This window comes from Toxotes jaculatrix, chromosome 9, assembly GCF_017976425.1.
Source record: "Toxotes jaculatrix isolate fToxJac2 chromosome 9, fToxJac2.pri, whole genome shotgun sequence".
Taxonomy (NCBI): Eukaryota; Metazoa; Chordata; class Actinopteri; family Toxotidae; genus Toxotes; species Toxotes jaculatrix.
This window is the reverse complement of record NC_054402.1, coordinates 7,101,805-7,118,347: the sequence shown is the minus strand read 5'-3', so window position 1 is coordinate 7,118,347 and position 16,543 is coordinate 7,101,805. Positions and strand designations below refer to the sequence as shown.

The window sequence follows — 16,543 nt, the reverse complement described above, 5'->3', positions numbered from 1 at the left end:
AGGTGAAAAATGTTCTGCTGTCAAACACTATTGTAGGTCCACTTATAAGACCTGAATATGGTGCATTGTTAGGCAACAAAACCCAAAAAGCAATATGCAAGGTACTTTGCCAGTATTTGCTTTTGGTTGTAGTTTTTCAGAAGGAAAAAGTAAAATCCTACTAAAACTTAGCCAATCCCCACTTTAAGCAATGTAATGAATTGTTAACATTTGGGTAAATATGAAACCCCTGACAATGAAATCTTTACTGACCATCATCAGGGTCCAGGATCTCCACAGTAGCGACCTCTGGGAATTCAAGGGCTGCCATCACCGGCTCAGACAAAACGATCTGGAAGATCTCTGACACTTCATATTCGTTATCTGACAGGATCCGGACCTTCCAAGTGGCTGTGGTCTGGCCAGGGTTGAACTGGACCTGTTTTTGAGATTTCCCCCGGAAATCTTTGTCCTTTTCTGCAGTGCCGTCCTTTGTGCCAATACCTTAAGAAGGACATGGAAGAAACTGTTTATTATCACAATCAAGTAAAATCTGGTATACCAAAGAAATACCAAACATCAGGCATCTCGTACAGTGTCACCTTTGTCAGTTTTTGGCACTGGCAACCTTTATCTTATTTATCTTTTAAAAAACAAATTTCTTTAATCTGTTAATCTCTGTAACTCTGAATTGTTGCAGTTATACAGATATTGTCAATAAAAAAAGTTCCAATCAAAGTGCTATTTTTCATACTGAGTAAAACAAGGAAAATGTCACGCCCTGGTTGGTCTCACCCGGGAATATCTGCCATCTTTTGGAAGCAGTTTCCTAGCCCCAGTGTTTGAAATGGCCATGGTGGGAATAAAGCCAATTATCCCTCTTATCAGCCTGGTCTCAGCAGAAGTGGTTGGAGGGTGACTTGGGTTGTCTGACCTCCAGCATGTGAGCTGTTTGATGGGGCTTACAGTCACTATAGCTGTGACACTGGCAGGTTTCCTGTTGAGATGGAGCACTGAAGCCGGTGAAATGTCACACAGCCTCTCCATTGTTTTTGCTAACTGGTCACACAACACGCAGCAGGGGGTCTGGCACTAAATAGCTGCCGCAAATGTAGAAAACAAGAAATTATGAGATAAATGAAGCAGAAACTATTAAAAAAAAATGCTGTTTGTTAAGAATTGAAGGGTGAAGGCGGGGGGCGGGGGGCGGGGATGAAATATCAGATCAGGACTCTACACAAGATCTTCAATGGACCACAGATTGAGAAATGCATGAGTTTGGGTTTTTGAGAAAATTACCATTCTGTGCTTTGATGAAAATAAAAAGTGAGCTTTGATATGCAAGTACAGACAGTAGGAAAAGGCCCCTGCACATATGTGCTGAGATAAAATGGTCAAGCTCAATGGAGCTTGAAAAATCAACGGTCTTCAAAGAGTACCTAGGAGAGGAGAGAGTATGATTTTCTTCTAACTCTGTTTCCTACAAAGCTTGGATTGGATGGCCCTGATCACAGTAGTTACTCCGAGGCTTTGCGGCAGGTGGGCTCACTGTAGCTTGCACAAACTGGTGCCACCTGCACTGTGCATATTGACCAGTGAAGCAATAGTCCACCAGTGGGCTCCTCTGATCTGTGTTCACTCAGGCGGGGGCTGGGCAAGAAGCGATATCCCCAATCTTCATGAGAAGGCACTGGCCTGGGATCAGTCCCTATCTCACCTCAGCACTGAGGCAGATGGGTGGCTTAACATATCAGGCTGCTTTTGTGGCCTATTTATGCTGGTTAATCAAAACGATTTCCTATCCTTTCCTAGCAGAGGAAACTCCAAACGATCACTCTGAGAAAGTAATGAATGAATCTTGTTTTGATATTGGTTGTTAATTGTGTACCTGCAGGGAGAATGTAGCAGAGATGGTTTTGAAGCATGCATGATAAAATAATGTCCAAAATAATTATGTCTTGGGTAACGTGTTTCTACCTAGAACCAAAGTTAATACTGAAAGCTTTTCGTGCAGTTATTTTGCTTTCTGGATACTTGTGTTCCAGCCTAAACATGGCAGAAAAAGGGCAAAAGGCTAGACAGGCCAATTAGAAATAGACATTCATGTAACAGCACACCAAAAAAACGGTTTCTGTTCAAGCTTTTAGTTAGGTCTGCAAATATTTTTGCAGGATACAAATAAAAAAAAAGAAGAAACATTTCCAAAGCTATTTGATAAGAGTGAAAAAAAAAACAGAACTGAGTGCTGTATGATCAAAGAATTACTGCCTGAGGATGTAAACACATACTCACTTATTGTAATGAGTAAATGGACAACATAAAAGGTTTCACCACTTATGCATTTGGAAAGGAAAGCTTTGTTGCTATTGGTACTTTGAGGGCATTGTCAAATCAAAACGGGTCTTAAAAAAAAAATAAATAAATAAAAATAACTAAATTACACATTCCTTTGTGAGCTTTCCATCACCAGCATGGCAAAGTACATCATCTTCCCTCATAGCATTCCCCCTCATGCTACCTCAATCATAAGAAAACTGCACTGTAAAAAGCTATGGTTTGGACTTGAAAGAACTCAGCAGTAATTCTGGACATTATGAACATGCAAAGCATATTTTCTTTGGGTACTGAGCATCGATTGCAAGTTCAAAGCAGCGTGCCTTTAATTTATAATGCAACCATTAATAAAATAGTAGCAGAACTCCACAAAACAAGGAACAATTATTTGATTGTTTGCCCAAGATGCATTGTTTTGTTGTTTAATATTAATTTGTAAAGAGATCACTGTGGGGTCACCAAAAAGGCATTTCAGTTGATTTTTTCTGTTTATTTTGTTGTTGCAGCACATCAACATAAATAACGAAATATAAGTATTCTTGTTTTGCCAGTTATTTACTTTTTACAATAAATTATCATCAGCTGCATCTGCCTGCAGTACAGTATATGATGATCTGCCTTAATATGTGTAATTTTTTTTACTTCACCGAGCCACTGAGTAGTTATAGTGAGCAGCGTGTGGTGCTATATAAAGGTCAGCAGAATTTCCATATCACCCCAGGGATGTTTCATTAGTCTGTGGCCCTGGGGCATACAGAGGTATAGATGACAGTACAGTAAATTATTCTATGGGATTTGACCTTTAACATTAGTTCATTTTAATCACAGATCATCTATAGAAACAGAATGAATGGCAGCACTAAAAAAAGGACATTTGTACCGGTAGTAAGAATTCCTTCCACTCATAAAAACTTTGAGCAGCTTGGTTTTTTCAGTGTTAACAGGTATTGTTCATTTAGTTCCAGCCAGTAAATTGCCTTGACTAACATTTGGAGCGGCGTCTTTCCATGGTGACCTTGGTGACCTTTTTCATCTGCACATGCAGTCCCTGAGGGGCTGTGCAGTGCCATTGTGTGATTGGAATGTAAATACTGGCCAGAAGAGAGAGGTGAAAGGCCATGACTTGTGTCACTCTAAAGGGTGTCTGGGCCTAGCCTTAGAATTGTCCTAAAATATATCAAAGAGCGTGGTGCATGCAGTTGTGTCTGTGTGCTGTGGGGTCTATGCTACGTTGGCCTCTGGCAGTTTTCAGTTAACAGACAGCAGGTTTTCAAAAAGTTAAAAAAAAAAAAAGGAAAAAATCCCAAACAATATCGTTTGACAAGGAGTGTATGTTTTTTGTTTCACTATCTGTGTGGATGTTGGTTATGAGGACAACTAAAAAGAATCAGCAGATTCTGTGAAATTTGGTAGTAGGTTGGTCTGAGAGCAAAGCAACAGGTGATCAGCTTATGGTGAGAATCCAGGAATATATTAAGTATTTCACTTGATGAAACCAGAGGTTGTGTCTGCTTACTAACGAACGAAGTTTCCCCCAGGTAGCCCCGACGTTTCAGCACCACCTCCAGGAATTTGACCTCTTCATCCACCACATAGTATTCCTTCTCTAGAGAGATCCAAGCCCAGTTCAGACGGAACTGCTGGTTCTTCAGTTTGTTTCCTCCTGCAGAGTAAGACAATTAATAAAGTTAAAGACACTTTAAATGCCTCCCTAGAACTCATCATACAGCAAGACAAAACAAATAAGAAAAATCAAATAGTCTAACTGGAACTTAATAATCCAAAACATTTTTGGAAAACTAACACAGTTATTTGTTTCTGGGCTGGAACAGGAATTTTCAATACCCCTTATTAGAATGGTTTCTTGGATGCCTTCAGGACTAGACTTCACTCAGTGGGAGGTTTCAGGGGTGTACAGCCCTTATGCAAAAGATATAGGGTTTGTGCCATCTAATTGCTTCATTTCTAATTAGAATAAAAGGTGTCTACTTCCTGTCTGAACTGGGTTATTTCATCCTTGCCTTTTGAAGTTGGATTCAAAGGCCAAAGCTGCAGTCCTGGAGGGCACAGATGCCTCCATTTGACCATAAAGACTCAAAGCGGAGCCACATTCACAGACATCAAACACACAAGAAAATTGCAAAGATGCACACACACTGACTCACACAGAAACCACATCACACTGTTATGTTGTCATTTCTAGAGCAGTGAATAGCAGTCTAAATAATAATTTACTGGTCCCTAAAAATCAGCATGTATCCAACAGACTGCACAGTGAGAGCTGCTGCCTGCTGCTACTGGATAAGGATGGTGAGATCCAGATGACTGAGCCACTAAACATCTGGCAGTTCTAAAAGTGGTGGAATAACAGTGAAATTGCCAGGAGGGTGCAGGGGCATTGTTCTGAGGTCTCAGAGTGTTGCTGTTGTTTGTGTTAGGCACAACTGAGAGTCTCTATTCCACCCCACCCCGGTTGTTACGGTCAGTAAATCTGTCACGTCCAGCCGACCGCTCCACTGTGTCCATTTCCTTCCTCAATGGGCAGAGTGAGACCTATACACATTCACCCTGGGTGTTTTATTATGTGTGAGGGTGCATGCATTTACGAGTTTCTGAGTCTGTGTGCGCACATGTGAAATGTTCTCTGCACCTGTTCACAGCTTTGGTGTAATAGTGTACATATTTCATCACACTGAGTAAATCTGGGACCTCATGCCCCTTACATCGATGCCTTTTTACAATATGGTGCCATAATCACAAAGTCAGTGTGATGCACAATGACAACAGGGAGCACATGAGCTGGGGAGTGTTTTTTTCCCCTAGCCTCATACAAAAACCAACAACTCATTTGAATCATTTAGGTGAATAAAATTCACTAATCGATAATGAACACATGGTTATACTTTGATGTTTTCTACCAGAGGGAGGACTTTAAGTTGTGAAGGCTAAGAATATAGAGAGATGTTTGGGTTTTTTTTGCAGTTCTGGTTACTCACACTAATGGGCTTAATCAGGTGTTGGAAAGGAAAAGAATACAGAAGACAGATGCTGATGTTCCTTGAACATACAGATCCAGTTCAGAGTGAACTTCAGACAGACTCTGTGATATCAACAACAAGCTGTAATTGGGACAAGCAGCTGCAGAAACTGTAAAGGTTGAGCAGAAATGAGCCTAGAAACAGTTCTATTCTTTCTCTCCTGCAGCATTAACAAATAGTTTAAACCATTTAGTTGAATGCATTTCATGAAATTCCCATGAACAAAGAGTTTCTTTCTGTTTGAAAAAAGGCGCTGTTTGACTTCAGAGGCACCGCTTCAACACACATGTTCAGAACAATGATAATGACCTTATTATGACCCAGAAACATGTTTCTGTCACAGTTCATGCTATAAGAAAAATTCATATAAATACTGTTTTTTTGCAAAAGTTGCAGTCTATTAAATTATGGTTTTAATTGGTGAAATATTATTAACCAGAAGTGTCACTATAAGTCTTGGTACTTATAGGTTACTTATTTCTGGTTACAGAAAGTAGTATTTAGATGGTGCCATTGCCTGATCTACACCAGAAAACCAATTTGTTCTATCCATGTGTGTAAAACAACACTAACCATACGTCTAGCCCAAACTAATTTGCTAGGTGGCACTACTATGAAAAACTAGGTTCCTAGAAATGTGGTCCCTTGGACAGTGGTCATGAAACTGTGGCCTCCTCTACTGCAGGAATGTAGCTTTTTGGTTTGTGTTGTTGGTGCTCATCTTTTGTCTGCTCAGCCATCCTACTAACTATGCTGATACTGGCAACATTGCATACTTCATGTGTGAAGTATTTATGCAAAATTTGCATCACTTAGAGCATGAAAATTATCATAAAGCACATGCGCTGAATAAATCACAGCAGGAAAAGTTGTTTGGTAAGTGAATGTGGAATCAAATTTGATACAATAAAATCACCAACAAGCATAATCTCTGTTATGCTTTTTGGAAAGCTGGCAATAAGAAAACATCTAAAACCAAACACAATGTGTGCAGAGGAAACACATTTTTCAGGGTAAATAATTTTTGGCACATCACAGTGTATTTGAGGCAGCAAATACTACACGTGTAAAAGTTGACTCACTATTGTGTTGTATCAATAGAGACTCTCAAAACACTTTTTCTTTTTATGAAAATGTCTCAAGTGATAAATTTAATAAGTCATACATTCTTGAGGTCTACCACAGTGTAGGATTTTTGCTTCCTGTGTGTTCCACATCAGTCTTGTGGAGACAGGCGACCTGTGTATGACAGGACCTCCCTACTCCATTTGGATTAAAGCCAGCAGCATGGCACGCATGCCACCGGTAAACACTGCATGTGTGATCTCTGAGTCGTGAAGGAGCCTGTCCTCCACTGAGGTAAAGGAAACAGAGAAGGTCTTGGCAATTTATCTGACTTTACATGTTGGCACAGACTTTGTAACAGTCATAACACGGCTGATACACGTGATCTCAAGCATAACTCTAGAAAATGCCTCTCTATAATCAAACACTCGGGCAGAGCCATTCCAGGACCACTTATTGGTAGCATATATCCCAAGTACCTCATACATTTCAATAACAGCATTAAATGGTGACATATTTTGTAAAATTATTTACATGACACTGAAGAAACAGCCTACACATCAAGCTAAGCCTCAAAGAGGCCGCTGTCCTTTTCAAGATGAATCAAGTTAAACACCTGCTTGCCTTCAACAGGATTCACAAACATAAAGTGGCTCTATTAATTATTCATTTTTCATATCCAGCAAGGTCTGACGAGGATATATCTCTAAGCTGTGCTTTGAAACCTCGAAAAAAAAAAAATTTATGTTCACAGTTTATACTACAGGACATAGAATCCCACTATGACTTGAGCAAATATTGAGTTTAGGAGGCCTTAAAGTCCTGGTAAAGCTGCAGTGTGGCGTTGAGGGAGCTGGGGAGTGGAGGTGCTCGTTTCCAGAGGACCACTTCACTCCTCCAGATTTCTTTCTAATTAAGATAAGCAGGGGTTGGAGTAAGTCCACTTCAAAGAGGCCCCAAGGAGAACACCAGAGTTAATCTTTAACCAGCACTCACAGCACTGAGACAGAATTTAGTGAACAATATCGGTATCTCTTTTGTGCGGGTCTTTGCACTGCTGTGCAGTTCAGTGTAGAAATATCCATCATATGGAGTGAATGGCTCACAAAATCTGCTCATAACAGGTACACAGGCTTTGTGTTTTTCTATATATTTACAGACTGTATTTCTAAGTAATATCATTAAAAATCATATGATGAAAGGAGTCCAACAAATTCGGGCGCTAGTCATCAATCACTGAATTAACCGACTGACTGTCTGCACCCTGTCTTGTTGGTTTCTAGTAAGCTTTTTAGCCCTTGTAGTACAGGTCCCTCTAAATAACAGTGTTGACAAAGCCTCTACACTTTTAACCACTTAACCATAACCAGCCTTGTACACAAACCTTTTCACAAAGACCCTTGTACAGTTCGTATAGCTTCACAAACACAAGTTCTGTCCACTCTCATACTGGATGTGTGATGAGGGACAGAACCCTTTTGAGAGAGGCCAAAAAATGCGAGAGGCTGGACTCTGCCAACTTAATGCCCCTGTCTCCTCCCTGCATACATGTTGCAGACAGCCCTTATTTGGTCACCGTCAAGCATCGTGGGGCCACGATGCCCCATGGACCCTTGCCTGTTCAGCCAGGCAGACAGACAGGCGGTCCTTTGCCCACAGAGCCAGCACCACACTGATTAGGCAGGATAAATTGGGGCTAGCCTGTGAATCCTGTTCGATGGACACAATACATCTAAAAATACTTGATGATCATATACTGCAAATGGACTTTGTGTGCTAACAGCTTCCAAACTGCAATCTAATGTAGCATTAAAATGTCACGCAACATACTAGAGAGAAAGATGAGAAATTGTGCACAGGACCAGCAAAGAGATCGCAATCAAGAGATTTTAGTTTAGTGTAAGCAGTGAGATTCACACAAAATCCTTTCAGAGTCAATTAAAACAGACAACGCTCTTAGATCTTCACATTTTACCATATTTTCACTTAATAATAAAGGCATTAAATCTGAACAGTGATAAAGTATAACTTTGTTTTAGGACCAGTAGTGTCTTTGATATATGTATGGGCAGTTCATCACGTTATTCAGCTCAAGCTTTCAATAAACTTTTAATTTTACTGTTTTTTTCACTGGGTAAGACTTTAATGCTACAGAAATGCTGTAACATTACATATTTTTCAAGTGACAGTTAACTCACTGAATTATCTAAACACTAAATCATACCACAACTACCACTCATACTTAGCTTGTGCATGCATACAAATATTTAATAATCAGGATAACAAAATGCTGGATAGGGATTTTTTGCACCTGCGGTGGGAGCCACAAAGTTTTATGTAGCAGATGTAAGCCGGTGCACTCACAATAATTACACAATTCTTCAAAGCCCCTAATTCTTTATCAAACAGCTCTTCTTGGCTCTTAGGGGCTATTAGGGTCAAAAGATGTCGATAAGTTTTAGTCAGTCTATCCAACATTTTGATCCTGAGCAAGCTATTGCACCAATTACTGGCCAGGCTGTCAAAAAGCTTTGCATTTATACAGGTGGTTTTATGAATATCCATGATCCGCAGAGGATGACTCCTATGATTTGGGGTAATCTCCCAAACTTTCATCTGGGTCAGATTTCCCCTTGACTAAACTATGGCCAATAACAAAGTGCTGTATGTTAAAAAGTAATGGTCAGATTTCCATGAAATCCATTGTGGATATTCAGGCTCCTCAGAGGTTAGACCCTTGCTATTTAGGAAACGCCTAGGAGATTTCCTCTCACAGCAACTTCTGGATATATTTTACACTTAAAGCCACACAAGTGGAAAGGCTCTTACAAATTTGTCAGTATATCCTTTCTTCTAAGTCTTCATATTGAAGTGCAGAGTGACCATTGCAGCATCTTGGGGGTGTCAGTGGGGCTTTATACTTTTAATTTCGTTAACTTCTTTTAACTTCTGTTATGGTGGCAGGATTGCCTTTGAGATACTCATATTTTAGCTTCATTAAGAAATGCAAGACAGATGGTTAGCTGACTGAAGTTAGAGAAAAATTAATACTTAATTCTGGCCTAAAGAAATGATAGAAATTAATTTCTGTGATGAAGAGTAAACATGTTCTATCACCACAACTTATATTAACTCTAAGTCTTTAAGTTTCATCATGTACCAGACCATACCAGCATACTTTTCACCCCTCCAATTAAGGGAAAAGGGATATGATAATCCTGTTGAAGGAAAGAAAGCACATGGCAGAGCAGAGAGCGAGAGAGAGCGATATGGTCTAATCACCCTAAGCCTTGTATCAGCAGTAACGAGCGGGGAGTTGGCCATGGCTTGAAAGATTTAGAACTGTTAAGATTTCACAGGCCCTAAACCCTTTTCTACCAGCACAGCCTTTCAGAGAACTGGTCTGCTGTGAATTTGGCCACTCTGCAGGGTCCATTCTGCCGCCTCTGTGTCCACTATGACACAGTGGTCACTCTGAGGCGATATTTGAGGGGCTTGAAAGAAAGGCCAAAGGCGCTTCAGGACAAAAGTGCCGGGTCAGAGAGCCATGCAAGGCTTAAAGCAAGAAAGGCTTTGCTCTCAGCAGGTAAAGTTCTTTGAGATTAACATCTGAACCACAACTACAGAGGTGATTTAACTCTCAGTGCTCTTTCCAAATTTGGAATACAATGGCTGGAATTACTTTTGTCCTAAATGTCCAATGACATTTAGTTTATTTCAATGGGAACTTAGTTAAGTTCGTTTTTAAGCAAAGCAAAAAACCTCCATCCTGTCCCCACACATTCTGTTTTTGATTCCAAACTGCAGCATAAGGTTTTTGTGGAAATTACTCTGTGACTTTCTTCCAGAGTCGCAAAGTAGGAGCACCTTGCCTGTGTTTAAAAGCAGTGAGGAACTCCCAGAGCTCTTATTTCAGATGGGGCTCCTTTATTTGTGGGCCAGGACAGAAATGTGGCAGAGGAAATACTGTACAATGTGATTGTTGGGAAAGGTCACTCCTGTCCTGGGAGTCTGCTTCACGCTCCAGTGTCCTCACACACTGCCACAAATGATGTCACTTGTCATCTGCTACAGAAAACCCACACAAAACCCACATGGGAGCATTTTGGCTGGAGACATTAAAGTTTTTTTTTAAAGTTGCTGAGAAACATTCAAAATTATTTTGTTTAAAAAAAAAAAAAGAATCAAAATGTACATGTAAAAAAAATACCAACCATCACTAAGAAACAACTTGAGTGATTGAGTCTATTTGTGAGGATCCATCTTTCTCTGTATAGAAATTACTGGCATCACATACATGCAAACATCCTGAGTTTTTAAGTATAATCCTATTAGCCTCGCCTGGAAATATTAGTTGAAACAGAATCTTTCCAAACACCTTAAGGATTACCAAGCGGCCAACTCTGGATGAACAGCTCTGCAGAAGATTTGCTCTGTCGCAGATTGCTGATTTCCAACTAGGGGCATAGGGTGTCCTGCCAAGAACCTAAGGTCAGGACTTATCTCTGATCATAGCTACATCATTAATGCTGGAAAACAGGTTGTTCAGAGTTGAGTGGGCACAAGTTAATATAAAGCATTTCTCTATCTTTGGTTAATCTATTTATAAGTGAATTACTAAGAAATCATGATTTATATAAACTCAATTTGAAAAGACTAATGACAAACCTTTACATACATATGACATGTGCATCTGAATAATTTACAGCAAAATTCCAGTGACACAGACCTTTTGTTGTCTGACCTTGCTTGGAAGGATGAAGGAGTATTACTGAAAACTGAAAAGATGAAAAGTCTAATGCTCCTGTATCTGTATGTGCGGGCAAGGAAATAAATCAATTAACCGACCTTGAGTTTTGGAACCCACCCAAAAGAGGTTTAAAAGTGGTTGCTAAGGGCTTTGCTTGTTTCGATTGTGTAGGTGAGGTCAGACAAAGTATTCCTTGATTGCCCTTGAATGGCATTCCTGTCTGTCAAAGAGGATGCAGCCTCGAGTGTCTTAATTAACAGTCAGCCATACGGTTTAGAGAGCAAAGGCCTGAATTCTCAATAGCAGAAGCAATAACAACAAAAGGATGAATTAACAGCTGCAGGGCTTTCTTCTGCGTTCGCATGTAAAGGTCAATGTGGATTTAAAATCAAGAATTTCTCACTCATTACCAGTCAATTATGTATTGTGCAAACGCCCTGACAGCCACGAGGCCAAAGTTACTGAAGAAGATAAGATGCATTAGGGGAAACCTGCAAAATGCATCTACAACCAAAAGCATTATGTATGAAGTCAGCTGTAAAATAACAAGCTGCACTCCTTTTGAGCTTATCTTGGAAAACAAACACGAATTTTCATGTCACGTCAGACACTTCCTGACTTAAGAGATGAGCTCATGGAGACAATGATCCGTCTCCATCCCAGGAGCTGAAAGGCTTACATTGTTACAACTGCATGTGTTAAATGTACCTCAACTCTCCAGTGCTGCTGGTGACTGAACAGAAAAGAACAGAGGTAGTGAAATAACAAGGGGGTACAATGGGAAGTGTGAAAATGTGCAAGAAAACAAAGCAACATAAGGATGCAGGATGAAGAGACTTGACAAAGAGAGGGGGCTGTGCTTTTTCTTGACCCCTGAATGCACACTGTTTGCTCTCTTGTCAGACCGAATAATGGTGGACTGTTTGCTGAAAGCAGCAGTGTGAGGCCATTGAATATAAAAACCCCATCCCAGTCCCACAGACTCATGAGCTCCATACTAATAGAGAGCCGGTTGTTTGTCGAGGCTGTTCTCAGGGCTGGTTTCATTTATAACAACATGTTTCATCTGCATTTCACAGTTGTTACTTGCAAATCCTCACATGTAGAAAGTCTTTTGCCTGAGAGGAAAATGCTCCTTGAAAAGCTGAAATGGTAATTCCTTAAGAAGTGTTAAATGACTCTTGGTCCTTTGTTTATGACTGGTGAAAAGGAGCCTTCAAGTATAACTGTGCAAACCTGCAGGTTAAAGATAAGCATGCTAGTCTGTGTTCATGAAAAGAGGAGAGAAAATATAAGGATTTGATGTTGTTTTTGTCTCCTTCCTTGTAATACTGGAACTAAGATTAGTCTGTGCAGTGGAACAAACCCTGGGTTCAAAAATATGTACAGGTGTGTTAAAAGAAGATTACTTCTAAGGATGCTTGCAAAATTTCATTTAGACGCTCAAACTGTAAATATTTTTCTCTGTATTTGCGTCACTGCAAAAACAACTTCTGGAGGTCTTTGTCAGAGAATGTGAATGTTATGATGGAAAAATCCATTGGTGCAAAGTTGGAGACACTGGTTGTTCCAAGAAATTCTGTGATTTTGTGGTTATAACAGTGGCCATTTGAATGACACTAAAAATCATAAAAAGTATTCCTGTCCAAAGTTTGCCATCAGTAAGTACAGCCTCTAGTTAGCAAGCAATTACTTTTGCAGGGCAAAATAGGGTTCATCCACATATAGCATTATCATTGTCAAATTATTACCAGTATGCTTAGAGTCTGAATATAAACTACACTGGTGCAATGGTTCAACAGGAAAACTTAGTGTTACACATAATGTCACTATTACAATTATTACATTATTAGTTACGGTAGTTTGTCAAAGTTGAATGTGTAAGACCAAACTTACCACAAAGGAAAATTTTATCATATCTTCTTAAAGATTGTTAAATTAAACTTTATCTATTTATCACGTTTCTAAAGATGAACTCTGAAAAAACTGAAATAATTGTTTTTGGCCCTGAAGAACCACCATAAAAACATAGCCAGGATTAAAGGATTTCTGTCTACATAAGATACAGAAAAATTTATTCATGCGTTTATTTCAGCAGGCTAGACTATGTAATGGTATCTTCACAGGTCTTAGTGAAAAATCAACCAGACAGCTGCAGCTCATCCAGAATGCTGCTGCCAGACTCCTCACTAACACCAAGAAAGTGGATCACATTACACCGGTCTTTAAATCACTGCTTTGGCTTTCTGCGCATCAAAGGATAGATTTTAAAATCCTATTACTTGTCTACAAAGCACTAAATGGTCTTGGGCCTAAAAACATCCCTTATTTACTTGTACATTACGAAGCGTCTGGACTCGTCAGGTCATCTCGGACAGGTTTACTCAGCGTTCCCAGAATCAAAACCAAACAAGGTGAATCAGCTTTCAGTTCCTACGCTCCCCACCTGCAGAACAATCTTCCTGAATACCTGAGGCCTGCTAAAACTATCATCTTATTTAAATCAGGGCTGAAACATTGTTGTTTCCTGCAGCTTACCAATAAATTACATACATAACCTATACTATTCTTCTGTATTATCAATTTTATACTCTAATAGCATTGAACCGCTGTATCAAATTTTAAAAAATCAAAATCAAATCTGCAAACAAGCCAACTAAAAGGTGTTAGCACCTAATCCAGACTGCCACTCACAGAGTTTGCTAAAATAATTTAATATAACAAGGAATGATGTTGACAATGATGACAGAGAACAACACTGCTCACAGGTTGAAGCTCACTGACAGAGACAGGTGAAGAAACCTAACACTTTGAAAATTACCACTGGATCAAATGTGTCAAAAACCCTCAACAAAAAGTAAACATCACAAGCTTCAAAAAGCTGCTCTCTATATCAACAATACAGGGACTGTAGGGATCACAACACCTGGAACCTCAAGGAATGGAATAAAGTTATAAGATGTGATGAGTCCTATTTCATAGACGATGAAAACTATTAGATCTGAAGGACAAAAGTTAAATGTCAAAGGGGATAAACATGAGAGGCATGTGGAATTTGCATTGTTGCCTACAGCTCTATCTGTGACATTTTAACTCACACACACTGAATGCCCTTTAAAAAAATTATCAACTCTCTTTAGAAGGTAAATTAAGTGCAAATTAAATCTGCTGGCTGACTATCCCAGAGGTTCCACAAGGCCCCGATAGGCCCCAATGCTCTCTCCCTGGAATGAAACACAATGTGCAGTTCTTGCATATGACTCATTGACCACTGATAACCTTTAAAGTATAACAGAACACTTTTGCAGTAATTGTAATGGCTTCAGCCAATTACTTGGGGATTTAAAGAGCTAAATGTAACCACTGTATCAGTTCTCTAGACCTGCACCCAGTGGCCTTTCTTTGTTTCCCTCTTCCCATTTGCTTGCTAATATGTAACTCTTCACTCCAAACCCATGTCCTGGAAAAACCAAGATAAGCCCAGGCATGGTCTAGTTAATTTCAGGCAGAAAGACATTCCTCAGTATTCTTCATGGGGGAAGGGTTGATCTGAGTTCTGAACATTTCCCTGGTTGTTCCAGAAATGTTTTATATTTTGTTTTCTTTATGTTCCAGAAAGCTAAATGGGGCAAAAACAAAAAAGAGTACAACTAGAAAAGACAACAATGTTTGTAAGAAGTCACATATATCAAACACCATTTCTGCAGAGTGTTACGTACAAAAATACTTGGAATTGGTTCTTAAAAATCAACAGTGAAGTGCAGGTTGAAATTGGAACAGCTAAAAAGCACAGACTGTTTTTGTCAGATATTTGCCTCCAGCTCTGTAAAAAGAGACCAGGTGACTACGACTGATATAGAGGGTGTCGTCTACATTTTAACACAAAATATGACTTGCTTTCACTTGCATTACTAGTCACACAATGATAGCTCTGCTAAGGACTGCAACTGTAAACTATTTTTTTAGCCCCTTGTTTAAAGTTGACTTTTCAGAGATGTACTTTAGATGCTTAAGGGAAGATAAAGTAAAAGACCGGAATATTCTCTGACTGAAATAACCAGACAGTCTGAGGCTGTCATGTATTTTTAGAAATGTAAAGAGGTGGGATTCATACTTCACGTACAAGCCAGCACCACAGATTTTGTTTACTCCTAATCAAGTCTACGGCAAATACCAAAATAATTTCTATTCATATGCAGATGAGGCTGCATGCCTGCAGGGCTCACCTACTACATTTGAGCCCTAACAACTTGTCAACACAGGCGGTGTTTAGAGAGAGAACTGCACATCAGCACATTCATGCCATCGCTACAGGCGACAGGAAGCAGCTTGATGCCTTGGCCCCATCAATACTGGGACCAACAGAGCACTTCTATCTTTCATCTCCTCTGACTGCTCTTCCCTCCCATTTCTCAACTAGATGACTTCTCATATCCTACCTATCAGACTCCACTTATGGAGGAAAGCAGGTGGTAGAGGTGGTGGTGAGAGGCTACGTGATCCACACACACAATCCCCGAAGGGTTTCATCAACACCTTTTATGTGATGAGGGCCCTGTAACTCTCAAGACACGCTCCTACCGTGTTCATAGGGAGTGTATAAAGTGAAAACCTTCTCAAGAGAGTTTGCCTCAAACTGTGTAACATTTTCAGTTTCCTTCTACTGTATATATTTTCTTGGCTTGCTGATAATATCAAAATGAAAAGAGCTGGTGTTTTTCCTGGCCTACATCACAGCACTCTAATCAAAAGAGACAACAGCTTGAAATCAAAGACAAAGCAGTTATCAATTAAACTGTGCTTGATGCCCAGCATCTTGATGCACCATTTTAGCAGTGCCAGCTTCATCTCTGATTATAGTGTCAGGCAGCTGGCCCTGAATAGATAGATGGAGGATGCTGTGTGTGTGAATGTTTGTGCATAAAAAGTGTGCACAAAGGAGGAGTACCCTGCATCGGGCTCCAATCCTGAAACCCAGGCTCAGCTGGAGAGAGTTGTGACACTAGAGCCTTAGCCCAGCTGTCGGTAGCTTATCATGCAGCAGGGCTGAAAGGAGCAGCTCCAGCCCAGTGCTGGGATTCAGGGGCCAAAAACACATTATCCAGAGTGATTTTGCAAAACTGAACAAAAGCTTTGCTATTATGAAAAAAAAGAGATGTCACAGGAGAAACTGTAGCACCACTGACTCTCAGGGCTCCTGCTATTTTCTGGGAATGTCAGATTTGTCAAAACACAGTTTTGTTGTGGCCAAAAATCAAATGACACACAAATGGAGTGCCCCCATAAGAAACTAAGATTTTAATTTTGCTTTCATTAGAGATGTGACAAGATTCTAAGACACTCCCATTCAGTTTTCCATTCCATTTTACACATTTGT

At 39.9% G+C, this 16,543-nt stretch overlaps 1 protein-coding gene across 1 annotated transcript in view; it reads right to left on the bottom strand.

Moving 5' to 3' along the window:
• frem2b (FRAS1 related extracellular matrix 2b) overlaps nucleotides 1–16,543 on the bottom strand; it is a 54,999-nt gene that overhangs the window by 26,284 nt on the left and 12,172 nt on the right. Inside the window, 2 exon segments of the mRNA XM_041046627.1 lie at nucleotides 253–483; nucleotides 3,830–3,976. Coding sequence (XP_040902561.1) covers nucleotides 253–483; nucleotides 3,830–3,976 — 378 coding nt within the window.